At 43.0% G+C, this 15,801-nt stretch overlaps 1 protein-coding gene across 1 annotated transcript; it reads right to left on the bottom strand.

Annotated features, from left to right (window-relative positions):
* Positions 1–11,733: 11,733 nt before the first annotated feature.
* LOC147513270 (vestitone reductase-like) lies at positions 11,734–13,404 on the bottom strand. The gene is made up of 4 exons (XM_086599526.1): positions 13,247–13,404; positions 12,391–12,915; positions 12,103–12,295; positions 11,734–12,023 (listed from the first exon to the last, which is right to left on the bottom strand). Exons 1-4 carry the CDS (start codon positions 13,365–13,367, stop codon positions 11,885–11,887), a joined length of 978 nt encoding a protein of 325 aa, XP_086455652.1. The 5' UTR covers positions 13,368–13,404; the 3' UTR covers positions 11,734–11,884.
* Positions 13,405–15,801: the final 2,397 nt, after the last annotated feature.

Below are 15,801 nucleotides of genomic sequence, written 5' to 3'. Positions count from 1 at the left end.
CAACCGCCATCGTTTGAGAACCTCCATCGAAAAAAGAAAAAGTGAACCTCCTAACCGAAAAAAGAAAAAGTTTGTATAGGCAATAACCTAACCCCACAATCGGGACCCACCTTGTAAATTTCTTATCTATGAATAAAGATGTTTTGCTTGGTCGATATCGATGTGCCTAAATAGATCCCGCAGCGCATGCGATGCCATAAATTAAATGTTAACCCCAATGCTAGACCCGGTCCGACAACGACCCGTAGACTATCCCCGTTTTCAAAAAGCTATCAACGACGAGGGTCGACAAACACAAGCAAGTCGGTTTTATCGAAAAAGTAGACTATTCGGAGTGGATCGCTAACATCGTGGCGCATTAAAAAAAAACGAACGGTTAAGCTTATCGTCGATTTTTTACGAATGTAAATCGAGCCACACCAAAAGACGATTTCCCCTACCTCGCGTTGACCGACTTGTCGACGGACCTGTGGTCATGAGCTTCTCCCTTCATGGACGCTGCATGGGTACAACCAAATCCCACTCGTAGAGGATAAAGAGAAGACGTCTTTCATTCTGAGCAAAGGGATCTATTGCTACAATGTTCTCCCCGCTCGGTCCAAGAACGCCGAGCAACGATATCAACGCTGGTCACCGACATGTTCCAAGACATGTTAGGCGACACCATGGAGGTCTACATCGATGATATGGTCGCCAAAAGCAAAAATCCGGTGATCACCTCGCCCCATCCTTGAACAGCGTTCTCTAGATTACCGCACGGGCATGAAGTCAATCCAGAGAAATGCCTTTTGGAGGCGCCCTCGGCAAGTTTTTAGGGTGTCAAGTATCTTAGCGAGGGATCGGGTTTAATCCGACCAGATCCGCGTTCTTAGACATACCCGATCCACGCATCGAAGAAACAAATACAGAAATTGTCGCATGGTCACGCGACTCAACCGATTCATATCAAGGGCGTCCGATAAGTGTCGACCGCTCCTGCAACTCCTTAAAAAGGCGAAAGGTTCTCATGGAGCGATCGGTGCCATTAAGCATTCGCCACTCTCAAAGAGTACCTCACCACGCCCCCCGTCTTAGCCAAACCCGTAGATTGAGAGACTCTGGGGCTCTATCTGGCAGTATCCAATTTCGCCATCAGCTCAGTTCTCTTCAAAGAGGAGAACAATTCAGAAAAACCGATCTACTTCACAAGCAAGACGCTCACGACAGCGGAAAAGAATTACTCCTTCCTGGAAAGAGCCGTACTTGCTTTGTTGTATTCCGCACGGAAGTTTAGGCCTTACTTTCAGGCGCATCAAATCAAAGTTCTTACCGACCTCCCATTGAAGAAAATCCTCCACAAAGAAAACAAGACTACTCGAATGGTAGTTTGGGCCGAAGAACTCGGCGAACACCACATGGAGTTCGTACCACGGATTTCTCAGAAAGGACAGGTCGTCGCCGATTTTATAGCGGATTTCCCTGTCGACGACCCCAATTGGGAGCACGAACCCGACCTCCCGCATTAACGAAAAGAGCACATCAAGTCCACTTGGTCTCTCTTTGTAGATGGTTCTAGCAATCCTGGCGGCAGTGGCATAGGGGTTGTCTTAGTTTCACCCGATGGAAGTGTGATGGAGAAGTCAGTTCGCATCGACTTCGCAACTTCCAATAACGAGGCGAGAGTACGGTGCGATCGATCGGGGCTTCAGATATTTTACGGCTTCGGTGTCAAAGAGCTCCAAGTCTTTAGTGACTCGCAGCTGGTTGTTCGCCAGGTTGCAAAAGAGTACACTACCCATGAAGGTAATCTTTCAAAATATCTTCAGGTCGTTCATCAATTATTGCCTTCTTTTAAGCAGGTGCACATACATCATTTCTTGCGCGACGAACCGACCATGCGGACGAGTTTTAGCTTACCTAGCAACCCGGACCCGAAATACCCCCAGACAACTACTCATAGAGGTAGTCGATCGACCAAGGCACCAAAGTCGAGCACACCACGACAATAAGTGACTGTTCCCTCCCTCTCCCACCGGTCGGTTGAGTCAAACATGGATGCAGCCTATCATCGACTATATCCAAGACGGCGCCGGCCCCGAGGCAGCATACCAAGGCCAAGCGGATCCCCTATCAAGCACGACGTTATTGTTTGTTCCATAACAAGTTGTTCAGGAAATCCGCTGGTGGTCCACACTTGCGGTGCATCACTCCAGAGCAAGGTCAGTTAGTTTTTGCGGAGATCGACGAAGGAGAATGTGGAAATCATCTTTGGCGGTCGGCTTCTTTAGCCCATAAGGCCATTTCACAAGGATATTTTTGGCCCCGTATGCAGATCGATGCTAAAGCATATGTCCTCAAATGTGTCAAGTGTCAAACATTTGGCCACAATATCATCCAACCTGCTCGCGAGCTGATCAGTATAGCAAGCCCATGGCCATTTCACATGTGGGGCATGGACATCATGGGACCATTCATCCCACAGAAAAGTACTGGCTTCCGCTTTGTCTTAGCCGCCACCGACTACTTCACCAAGTGGGTCGAGGCTATCCCTTTAGCACACGTCAAAGAGTCACATGTCAGAAACTTCATCTGGACTCACATCATCACCAGATTTGGTTTGCCACATACATTAATAATGGATAATGGGCCTCAGTTCAAAGGCAGAACGGTTAAAGAGTTTCTAGCCAAGTGGAAGATCGTTCATGCATTTTCTACTCCACAGTACGCTTAGAGTAATGGCCAGGCGGAAGCCAGTAACAAAGCAATCTTGGAAAATTTGAAGAAAAAGATTGAAAAGAACAAGAGCCAATGGCCAAATCAGTTGGAGAATATTCTATGGGCTCACCGCACCCGCAATCGATCCAATCCGGGCGAATCACCATTCTCTTTTATGCTATGGCACGTAAGTCGTCATTCCCACCGAAATGGATCATACTACGACTTCGCCGTAACTTGTAGACTCGGACACAACGACTCGCGTGTTAGCACGAGAAGTCGACTGTTGGAAGAAAAGCGGGACTTAGTTGCCATCGAGTCGATCTTATCGAAGAAACTCAAGAACTCCTACAACAAGCGAAGTTCATCCTAGGTCTTTTTCAGCCCGCGACCTAGTGCTGAAAAAAGGCGCAAGACGATTCCAAGTTAGCACCCACATGGGAAGGACCCTACATCGTGGAACTCGTCGTGGTCGGGCAATGGAGCATACCGGATAAGAACCCAAAGGGGGAAGATGTTGCCTCAACCTTGGAATACCTATCTACTGAAATTTTTTTACCAGTAGCACCATTCATGTTGTATATCCTTTTGTTCACATTAATGAAAAATAAGTTTCTTGTGTTGACTAATACAATCTAATCTATTTACTTGTATTGACAAGTCAAACAGTTTTCACAACAAAGATGATCAACACGTTTACTTGGTCCGCCATCCTCCTCAAAGAAGAAGTCTTGTTACATCGCGCCAAACAAAAACGCTCTCATGAAAAAGCATACAACTCTCTGGAGCTTATAGGCTCTACAACCTCTCCAAGTCTTGTTACGTCGAGGACCTATATTTCTAGGATCGACCACACGAGAACTCTCTCCGCGAGCATACATCTCTCTGGAGCTTACAGGCTCTACAGCCTCTCCAAGTCTTGTTACGTCGAGGACCTATATTTCTAGGATCGACCACACGAGAACGCTCTCCGCGAGCATACAGCTCTCTGGAGCTTACAGGCTCTACAGCCTCTCCAAGTCTTGTTACGTCAAGGACTTATATTTCTAGGATCGACCACACGAGAACGCTCTCCGCGAGCATACTTCTCTCTGGAGCTTACAGGGCTCTCTACAACCTCTCCAAGTTTTGTTACGCCGAGGACCTATATTTCTAGGATCGACCACACCTCTCCACGCTTTGTTACGCCGAGAAACCATATTTCTAGGATCGACCACATCTTTCTAGAGCTTACAGTTCTCAGCCTCTACAGCTCTCGAAGTCTTGTTACGCCAAGTCCCTATATTTCTAGGATCGACCACACCGAACGCTCTCCCCCCATCAGCTCTTTTTGAGCTTACAGGCTCCACAAGTCTCTTCACTTATCACTCGTCGAAAACCTATGCTCTAGGGTCGACCACATGAGCACAATACCAATGGGCATTACGCTTATATACGCTAACATGCCCTGCCTAGGCAGGACATTCTCGGCAGCATTACTTATAAATTCAGAAAGAATACACCTAACGAAGAACTCTTCAACCTCGATTCATATCATCTAAGCAGGCTCCTAGCAGTTCTCCCTTACAAACAAGGTGACAAACGTAGCACAGTAACAGTTACACGAAAAACACTTCTACACGCTGAGCATTGAATTACAAACCACGCACATAATAAGCAAGAGAATAGATGCAAACAATCAACAATAGACATGCATCCTAAATCCAATCCATACTAGTGCTTGGCCATAGCCATTACAGCTCGGTCTACCGATCTGCTGGGGCTACCCAGAAAATCCAAATCGGTACCTATTAAACAAAACAACGAACTGCCACTTCCGTGGAAACCAGGTTCTCCGGTACCCGAGATAGCGAACTACTCGGGCAAGCCCGAAGGGTACGTATTCTATTGTTTACTCCCATATAAGAGAGGCGTAATCAGACATCATCACAAATTCCCACAAAGCCGGCACAATTACATCATCAAACATCGGTTAAGACATGCTTATCTTGTGGGGTCGCGACTCCCCAAAGAATGTGTCGAAAGCGGACCTCAAGATCACCAACATACCTTGGTCCCATTGCCTCACCCATCAGCCGCTTCTTGACATGATATTTCTCATCCAAATAGCGGCATACCGGCCTGAGCCGGGTGTATGCTTTCTTTGCCTCATGGCGACCCTTGGCATTTCTTGGCATAAGCAAATACTTTAGCCACCTCCTTATCTAGCTCGGTCGGTCCAGAACCCGGTATGGCGTTCTGCCATAAATGCTTACGATATCTCGTGGTCATTACTTCCAGCTTCCTTTTCTTAGCTCTCCACGCAGCTCGCATACAGCCTAGCTCCACATGAGAGTTATCATCAGCTTCAATGCCTTGCACACCATTCTTCAGTCTATCATACCTTGCAAGAAACTGCACAACCAAAGTCAACAGACCAAAAAGACATTCGGCCGACATAAACGCCATCGCGATCGAGTTTACCGCATAAGCGCCATATCCATCGTCCCTAGAAACGTTTCCATGCTTTCATCCTCCACCTCCTCCTTATCACCATTCAGCACGACCCCCTTCAGAAGGCTTAGTCGCTATGGGGGCGGAGTGGAAACTACAGTCTGAACGTTTCACTGTGCGTTTCTTCCCCGTTTTCCCCATGTAGTAGAACTCGCTCCCCACATCCCCAGATCGCGGGAACGAGTTCTCACCAACGATTGACGACGACCTTTGTCTCCGATCGTCACGCTCACGATCACCATCGTCTGCGATGCCAGCATGTTGTGGCGACCCGATCACAACACCACCAGCCGGACGACCAGCCCTCCTAGGTCGTTTGTTGCTTCTGGCCCCCACCAAAGCAGCCTTCCGCTTTCCACGGTCTCCATGCACGTGAGGGGAGAACTCTATCTCCTCCATGACCAGTGGAGAAGTTTCTCTCAGACGCCCTTTTCCTTTACTCCGTTTGCTGTATTCTGCCATAAATACACCTACGAACAAAGAAGACGCAGTAGGAGTTAAAGACCGGGGCAAGATTATGCTCAGCAAGACATGGTCAAAAGAGGAGAGCAACGTTACCTTTCAAAGTAGCGGTAATGGAAATGCACAGTGCGTAGAAGAAGAGAAGCTGAAACAAACAGCCGTTCAAACACCTTTCGTATTCCATGAACAGTTTCACTTATCAAGTAAACGTCTTTTCCAAACCACGTCATAATTACCTTGAGACGCCAAACGTCAAGCAAGCTGTCCGCCATCATTGCGCCCCTCGAGCCACTCGCTGTCTTACACGTGGCATTCCCATCAAAGCGATATGGTATCATCGATACAGGAAACGCACAAAGAGAAACAAGTGTGCAACATCGCAAGAAAGCAAATAACGACCTGCTTTAAATAGCACTTTCATACAGTTCGTTCTTTAGCCGGGCTGCTGAGACTACTCAGGAAATCCAACCCGGCTACGCAAGAGTTAACTTCATATGGTTACCCCGAACCAGTACGGAATACCAACTCGTTCAACACAATACAATACAGAAATGCAAAAAAGGCGAACTGCCCAGGTTACCCCAGGAAACCAGTTCTATTGTACCGCAGCATATAAGCTGATAAGAGACATACAACAAATTTACAACTCACCCTCCCCGGGCACCACAGTTAGTTCTCCAGGCTCAAAAGCTTCATCGACCTCAGCATCCCTCCCGTCCACTACGATCGATACGCCATCTAGTTCCAAACTTATCAGCGCGTCAGGTGCAATAGCTCCAGCTTCAGACACCACGACTTCTGGCATGATCAAGGAGGAGCCAATCGCCCCACCAACGTCTCCTCGTACCTGTTCCACTGAGGTACGGGACGCGCAGCGTGCGTGTTCCTCCTTCAAAGCCTTGTAATCCGCTTCCAGATCTCCGAAGTCCGCATCCAGATCATCATAGGCCTTAGTAGCGTCCTGAGCAACCTTCTTGCAGTGAAGGGCATAATCGTTCAACCTTCCAATTTCCACAGTTGTGGCACGAACGTTCCCTTCAGCTCTTTCTAGCTTCTGCCTCAGATCTTCAGCTTTAGTATCTTTCAGCATCTTCGCCAGATTCAGAGTTTCATGAGCCTTCCGCAGATCCTCAAGTTCCTCACGCTCCATCTTAGCAGCGTCCTGCACATTTTTCAGCTCCTCTGACAGCTTCAACACAGATTCCCTATCCGTTTCAGCGAACTGCGCAATCTCTTTCAACTTTTGGAAACCACTGACAAGCTGCCATAGTGCACATATATAAACAAATCAAAGCAACGAACATAACAAAACACGCTATATCAAGGGACGAAAAACCCACGTACCAGACATTGCGCGATTTCCATCCGCCGTATGTTATCCGCCAGTCCCTTTTCATGAAGTTCCTTGCGGTTGCCATCCAACGCGATCTGTTCTAGCAAACAGGCCGATACCTTACTTGACCTGAAACTGCAGTCAGTACGCTTTACCGTTCGCTACGCTCCGTGTTCATCTAAATACACAAAATGGGCCTCCGTGTCGCCTCACAGACAAACAACCCCTTTCTCGCCACTTGCAAGGGGAGCCTTCGCTAAGCTTAGCGGATCGGGTTCCCGCCCTCGTCGAGACGGACTAGATCCCGCGACCGTGGGTGGCTAAGTCCATGACACCTTTCGGGGCCGCCCGACTCCGGGCGCCTTCCCCACCGCTAGCACCCCACTAGAGCTCTCCCCCCTGTCGCGTTTACTTTTAGCCATTCGAGCCCCTCGCTCGGCCCACTTCACCTCTTCTCTTCTCCGACCTGCCCATGGATGAGCATTGAAGGCTACCATCTCCAGTTCCACAGGAGCGTCAATTGTTAACCCTTCAGGACGAAAACTCGAAGCTACCGACCCTGAAGACCACCACCGGGGACGGCGCCGACGCCACGCGCCCCGGTCTCGGTCCTCCCGTGTTATCGACACCGGTACGCTTCTCCATCACCACTCGCCGTTCGACCTAGAGCTCGCTCTTTTGAGCCTTTCTTTTCTCCGGATCGCAAAGCACCTCCTTTTCCTCAAAGAAATGAGCAAATTTCGGAAGCTTAGCTCGTTTTTGTTCTCGACTCAACCGCCCGAACCTCTCTATCTCCCCACGATCAGTTTGCGTCCGCACAGGAAACTCTGCAAACAAAACAAAGAGATGAACAAGTTAGAACAACAGTCGCTCACCCATTAAAGTGTCAAAAGGAAGACAAACCTACCTACCGGCTAGGCTACACATCCTAGTTCGCAACCTACATCCACTAGCACAGTAGTTGCCAACTAGCAGCAACGGCCTCTTCGTTCAGGCCTCATTGCTTACACCATCGAGCACAACAGAACGCGTCGCCATGGTTTGCAAGCTAAAATTCAGATTACCAGACCGCCTCATTACGTAATGCTCTATTATGTCGGACACCCCTATGTGGTATTCACCACTCGCATTCAACAGGTCGAACACCTTAAATAGTCACCAAGTGTTACCAAATCGGGTGGCATGGAGACTTTCCCACGTTGACTCGAAAGTCACAAACCAATTTCGAGAACGGTATCTGCGTGATGTGCGCCTCACCGACCTTCACAGATGATTATTCCACCATTCGAGGATTGTACCCCTCACTACTGAACATCTTCACTTTCACCGGGTTCGATATATTTCCAGGTCGGGCACATTGATCCCATAAGCTGCTCGCAGCTCAGGAAACGAGCTAGCAGCACGATGCTCTACCGCTCGTAGGGGTAACTCACCTGCTGGCGTCATCTCCCCTCGACCCGACGTACTAGCCACGTCATCTTCTGACCCAGATCGACTATTAACCTCATCTACCCTAACTTCTTCATCCATTTCAGTCCGACCACCACCACCACCACTCAACGAGTCTTCATTCTCCTCTTCATACTCTGCACAGCTCAGTGAAATCTCCTGAACCTCTTCCGAGCGAGTGTCGTCAGAATCCGACATCGTAGTATTTCCTTTTTCTCAAATTACCCAATCTTAAACCCTACAACCTAACACTGACCTACCAACTTAACAAACCCTACTGGAACGAGAAGAAAGCAAAGTGAAAATGAAAAGGAAACAGCAACAGAAGCACTCACCTGCAGAGCCCTAGCTTGCGTTTTTGTGGAAGAAGAAACCTGGAAATGCCTTTTTGGTTATCCCAAATTTGATTTTGCACAACCGCCTGTTCAGTTCCCAAGAAGTTATGATCATGGCCTATGATATAGCCCACACACGTGTCCAAGCACCTGTCTTTTCCTGAGTTCCGAATAACGCGGCGACACGACACCTTTCCAACTATTATGATTCTGTCACGTGCCACCCACGCCCTCATTTTTCTTTCCTGCCAAAACCATCATGCTACTAGATTCGAACTCAGCGGCATCTCAGTCAGAACGATCACCATAGCTCGCTCATGCTTCACCCAAGTGTTGACTCTTCTCTCAGCAGATCGCTTGCACGAACACAACCAATCTACTGAGAGGGGGCTGTGTAGGGGAGCAATATCCCCATTAAGGAACATTGCATATGAAGCATAAGCGATCTCAATACATCGACCTCCAGGACCGATCTATGAAGCAGCTCTCTAAGAAACATTGCATACGCGATCTCAATACATCGACCTCCAAGACCGATCTGTGAGTAGCTCTTTTCAGGTAGGTGGTACGAACAAAGATGTCTCGGTACGAACACATGGCCAGAGACAGAACGCCTCAAATAAGGTCACCACCAGGAGTAATCATTACCAAAATCTTACTTGTACTTCCCGCCTCCGGGAAATAGGGGCAACCGCGCCAACTCCCAATCAGCACACAACTTATAATATAACCAAATTTGACACTCATTCACGGTCTCCACCTTACACGTGTACAAGAGACACACGTGCCTCCCGGATTGACATTTCCTCAAGCCTATAAATACCACCTATTTGAACTACGTCGGACCTGATTCCTCTCTCCCCCAAAAAAGGAAAACCAAAAGAGGATACGTAGGCAGCTCGCTCACAAGCGAACTCGGTCCCTCCAGAAAATCTCAACTCTCTTCCCTCACCCTTCGCAAACACAAAGGAAAACCAAAACACTCCTTTACACCTGACATAATTGAATTCTCGATTTTCATTGTTCTGATGTTTTTTTGGATTTTGAGATGTGTACTCGTTTTTGGTTTGGTTGTTTTGAATGTTTGAATTGAAGTGAAATGAAAGAATGGGTTGTTGTCAAGTGTGACAATGGGGTATTTATATTCTGTTACTGGAAAAGTTGGGATTCCGATATTGACCCTGTGGATTGTTTGTAAAGACAGTGGTGTTTACTTGTTGGTGATTTGATATTTGTGCCACGTAGAGAGGGTGTTATGGTCATTTAATAATGGATTCAATTTTTGGTTCATTGGGAGAATTGGCGGGAACTTTTAATTAGCTGTGAAAATGTGAAATTCATTCTTCTTGAGTTATCTGGAAATTCTTTTGTGCATCTCAAACTCACAAGTCACAACGATTGTTTGCGCGGGTACGAATGTTACATTGTGAATTAGACGAATTTTTCATATCGGAAAAAGTAGGCAGTTACACACTTAACCTTCGACTTTGTTGGTACTAGTAAAATTGAAATCAAGAAATTGGGCTAGAGAGTCTCATTTAAAAAAAAAACAACTCTAAAGCCCTATCCATAATTTTTTTGGGTTTTAATACCCCTACATTGTTTTTATTCGCCATAAGTGTTTTTTTTATAGAGAATCTCTAGAATCTAAGCTTTTGACTCGAGACCAAAAGCCACATTTATTTTTTAATATAAATTATTCTCTTTTTTCACCCTTCCAAAATAACTACTTGTAGATAAGATAACTACCGAATAAAGATTGAATAAGATAACTACTTTTAGAACAAAACTATAGAATAAAAATTTTTGGGTTTGAATAGAATTTAACAAAAAGTATCGTGTATTGCTCTAAAAGTTAAATTTGACACTACCTGTTTTCATCCGAATGTGGACGTTATAAACTTATACATTTTAAAATGCAGATGCACCATGTTATAAACTTATATATTTTAAAATGCAGATGCACCACGTTATAAACTTATATATTTTAAAATGCAGATGCACCACGTTATAAACTTATACATTTTAAAATGTATACACACCACGCATTTTAAAATGCAGATACAAAATGCATTTGATTATTTATTTTGTGGGTTTGATTAACTACTATTAAATGAAACAGGTTGGTTTATAGTTTAATGTTTATAAATTTAGGATATAGGGATTAGGGTTTAGTGTCTTAAGGTTTAGGCTTTAGGCTTAGGGTCTAGTTTATAGGGGTTAGGGTTTAGTGTCTTAAAGTTTAGGGTTTAGGTTTAGGGTCTAGTTTATAAAGATTTTGGGTTTAGTGTCTAATGGTTTGGAGTTTAGACTTAACGACTAGTGTCAAATGCCTCCAAGACTAGTGTCAAATGCCTCCACAAAATATTGGAGGCATAATATTTTTAGTTTTTTCATTACCAAAAAGCTAGTGTCTTGGTGTGTACTCAACGTGATAGCATCTCCGGGCCACTCATATAAAACACAAGTATCTTGGTGTATTGCAAAGAAAGAAGTATTGTCCAAGGGCTCTCATTCCTCAAGACTCATACACTCGATGCACCCTAGATGCCCTCTTTTCATTATATGCATTTTTAAATGTGAAGGCAGTAGTTATAAGTGATTTTTTTGTGTGAAATTCAATTTTTTGTTTTGCATCCTACTATGTTAATGGGTAGATAGTCGGTTATGTTTGTTTCCAAGTGAGGATATTTTCGTCTATTCCTGGTAAAGTTGAATAACAGGTGGTTAGTTTCATATTCTGGTCAAATTGGGGTATTAAATTCTAAACAAATTTAAGAGGAGTCTTAGGACTACTAAATATTTATAACTAACTCTAAACTAATTTTCTGAAATTGAAATATCAATTAGCATAGCACCAACACTATTTTTGGGGTGTATTTTGGTGCAAGAAAGCCTATTAGGGTGAAAATGATCGATCTAGACATGTTATCAAGATTAGAAACGGCTTATTTGATTTCATAAATCAACATTGAGGACCTTTTTTTTTTTATATGCCAATCACAATTACACTGGGTACATCAAGTAAGATACCATAACAAAAAAATACATCAAGTAAGAACAAGCTAATAAATCAAATCAAATAGACAGTCAATCCAATCAAATATTACTTGCTAGTTTAGAGGAATCCTTTTTCCTTGCAACTTTGAATTGCTCCATCATACATTTCTTCTAGACTGTACTTGAACTTGAATCCCAAATCTAGCAGCTTCTTGGAACTGAAGCAAAGAGCGTTTATATCCATCCCTTTGAAGAAACTGCAAGCAAATTAAATCAATATATGTTTACTTAAAAGTATAAGGCTATTATCAAGCAAGGAAAAATAAAAGAACTCACTCCAGTGGCATTTCGATTTCGGGATATCTGTCCGAATGAAACTTAACCAATTGATCAAATGTTGTATTGACCGATGAGCAAATGTACCGTCCTTTTGCATTTGGGGATTCAAAGAGGTACAAATGACCGGAGACAACATCGTCAATGTGCACAAATTGAGCTCTAGTAAGATATTTATACCAATCACGATTACCTAAAAACGGAAACGTATTAATTTCACAATTTATTGGGATAAAAATAAAGTTAAATTCTTTGAATCTAAACAAAATAAAAATAAAAATAAAATACCCATGTATAAGGACAAAGCAATGTAATTAGAGACAGGGAAATGTGGACAGATGCAGGGACCAACAACCAAGGAAGGATTTATTGCCACAACATCCAATCCATGTTCTTCTCCAAAATTTAGAGCTGTTTGTTCTGCCAATGTCTTTGGTATGCTATATGAACTTCCCTCAACCTTAGTACTTCTACATAGTTCAACGTCAGTCCATGAGTTCTCATTAAATTCCTCCAGACCACTATTGTTGAACACAACTGCAGCTACACTAGAAGTTAAGACAACTTTTTTCACTGTTTTTGAGTTCAAGCATGCTTTAAGTATACCAAGAGTTCCTTCTACTGCCATATTGATCATAGAATCATCTGCTTCTTTTCCTTCAAAATTTAGCGGGTGTGCAACATGAAACACCCCATCACATCCTTCGATAGGAGCACTAAAAGTTTCTGGTTTGTAAAGATCTGCATTGAAGATTTTGAGTCTTTCTGATGCGCCTTGGAGGTTTGTGAGATGGCTGATATCTTTCTTTGATTCTGTCCAAAAATCAGATCTAATCAGAACTAAGTTGTTTGATTTAATTATATACCAAAACATGCACATATTTTGTGGACTGGAAAAATGAATTAATTAAGAGTAAGGAGAAGCCAAAATTTTCACATGACATAAGTTATGCAGATTGAAATTTGAGAAATCTAGGCCGGGGTATCATAGCCACACTGAATCTCTTTCAAGTTCAAAATCCTAAAAAAGGACATAACCGTCACAAATTCACTATCCGCCGAGTTTATGTATGCACCTGAATAATGTGTTAATGTTTGGCAATGTTCATATTGATTGAAGGACTAAAAAAGTGATAAACAGTACCAGAATCTAATCTGACTGTAGCATTAACAGAATAACCACGTTCAAGAAGTCTCATGATGAGCCATGAACCTATATATCCAGCTCCACCAGTCACACACACAGTGCCTAACTTACCCTCCATCCTCTTTTTCTTCCCAGGAAACTCTATTGATTTGTAGCTTACGAGATAAGTGCTCTTAAATATTTGATTAAGAAACTATAGTTTAATCATCAGTTGGCTTTTTCCTCTTGTATTCTGTGATTGCTATAGAAAAATCCAAATCTTTTTTAGCCAAAGTCGAATAAACCATTTTCGACGGTTTCTTGTTATACCTTTTGGATCCTTATGTCTGTTTCCGTATAGTTGTTCTGTTATTAAGAATCCAGTCCAAAATTCGAATTTCCGTTAATGCCTGCCTGCTTCAGATATAATATGTTTGAAGAATGTGCACCTAAAGTTTTTTTTTACAGTAATACTACACAGACCTATTTAATCGACCTACTAATTGTAACTATTGATTACATAGAGATACATGTCCATATGTATTGCAATGTAAATTAATGTTATCCAAAAAGTAAATCGTAATAGTAGGTCGCAATAGTAGGTCCGTGTAGCAATACTATGAGCTTTGAAAGTTTGTTGTATATCTAAAGCATCATTTTATTTGTTTTTTCTTTCTTCTTCATAGAGATTGTATATATTATAACATATTATCAATTCTTGAAAAAACACAAAATATGTTAATAATGCATTAATAATAGTATCTCTGCGATAGATTAAGAGTCCTATTACTGATGGACTCTATATTGTGTTGGGCAGACCTAGGGGTGACTTCGGATCGGATCGGATCGGATTAACCTCCTTCGGAATTTTTCCAAAATTTTTTCGGAACCTAATATGCTAGCCAAATCCGATCCAATTTTTTTTTCGGATTCAAAATATATTTCCAATTTCGGAACTTTCGAAATTTCAAATAATTCGAATTTCGAATACTTAAAAATTTTCAAAGATCTCTTTACTTTCAATTATTTTTGGAATATCATACCAATGTTCATTATAGGGAGAGAAAACCATTTCCACAACACCAATGTACCAACAACAATACGCACTTGTTTACTGAGAAAACCCATTTTCATTCATACAAGTGATCCAAGAAAAAACGAGAAAAAGAACCCGCGGCCCACCAATAGCAAGCATTGCATTCATTGAAGGTCCGGGTATTTGTAATGTTTCAATCTTTTTTAGGTGTGTGAAATTGAAGCGTGAAGTGTCTGCATAAATAATGGATTATGGTCTTGGACTCTAAAGTAGCTTTATATAATATTCTATCTATTGAATTTGGCTTTTGGATTGGTGCGAAGTCATTGTATGACTCAATGACATTTTTTTCATATCATTGTTGTTATGACATGACGGTGTAATGAATGTGAGTAGAGTGGTCCAATTCAAGTGGGGAAGTAGCGGCCTAGGTTATGTTTTGTTTTGTTTTGGAAGTAAAAACTAGAAAATGAATGAACGGTCGAGATCTAATCAAGTGGATAGTGAGAGAAATATATATTTTTGGAATAAATTGGCAATAATATCGGAAATTTCGGAATTTTCGGATCGGATCGGATTTTAGAATTATATCCAAATCCGATCCAATTTTTTTTCGAATTTTCGAATCGAAAAAAATCGGAAAATCGGTCCATGAAAACTACACCCGAGCGGACCAATTTCGGTTTCGAAAAATTTCGGCAAAAAGAGACACCCCTAGGCAGACCCAAAAAAAAAAAATTATTACAAGTGTGCCATTGGTCCCAAAAAGTAAAAAAAAAAAAAAACAATTATTATAAGTGTCATTGGTCCCAAAAAATTGAATTCGAAAACCTCAAGCTTAACGACTCGGCTAGGTCGTTCATTGTGCAAACCCAACGATATAGCCACACCATTTGGACTAAATCTCCAATGATATGGCCACACCATTTGGATTAAGTCTCCAACGATATGGCCTCATCGTTTGGACGAAGTCCCAAACATTAATCCAAACGGTGTTTGAGACTTAGTCCAAACGATGTGCCCACACCGGTCAAGAGGCCAAGAAACAGAACTTTATATTTTTTCAAAGTTCAAATCCCAAACAATGTGGCCATATCGTTGGGGAATTAGTCCAAACGGTGTGGCCATATCGTTGGAGACTTAGTCCGAACAGTGTGGCCACACCGTTTGGGATTTGAACTTTGAAAAATATAAAGTTCTTTTCTTGGCCTCTTGACCTGTGTGGACACATCGTTTGGACTAAGTCCCAAACGGTGTGGTCAAGTCGTTTGTGATTTAGTCCAAACGATGTGGCCATATCGTTGGAGTCTTAGTCCAAACGGTGTGACCATATCGTTGGAGACTTAGTCCAAACGGTGTGGCCATACCGTTGGGTTTGCACAATGAACGACCTAGCCAGGTCGTTTAAGCTTGGAGTTTTCGAATTCAACTTTTTAGGACCAATGACACACTTGTAATAATTGTTTTTTTTTGGGGTCTGCCCAACACAATATAGGGTCCGTCAATAACAAATACCTTGATTAATAGGGGAAAAAAC

Source organism: Coptis chinensis, chromosome 3 (assembly GCF_015680905.1).
Source record: "Coptis chinensis isolate HL-2020 chromosome 3, ASM1568090v1, whole genome shotgun sequence".
Lineage (NCBI taxonomy): Eukaryota > Viridiplantae > Streptophyta > Magnoliopsida > Ranunculales > Ranunculaceae > Coptis > Coptis chinensis.
The sequence above is the reverse complement of the archived record's forward strand: the minus strand, read 5'-3'. Positions and strand labels throughout refer to the sequence as shown.

What these genes read in the sequence shown, in the direction of transcription:
- LOC147513270 (XM_086599526.1), bottom strand. Translation starts at nt 13,367, where the DNA reads ATGGAGGGTAAGTTAGGCACTGTGTGTGTGACTGGTGGAGCTGGATAT. An exon ending in TACAGTCAGATTAGATTCTG is followed by an intron (nt 12,916 to 13,246) that starts GTACTGTTTATC and finishes ATTTTTGGACAG; the next exon opens with AATCAAAGAAAGATATCAGC. An exon ending in TGCTTTGTCCTTATACATGG is followed by an intron (nt 12,296 to 12,390) that starts GTATTTTATTTT and finishes TTCCGTTTTTAG; the next exon opens with GTAATCGTGATTGGTATAAA.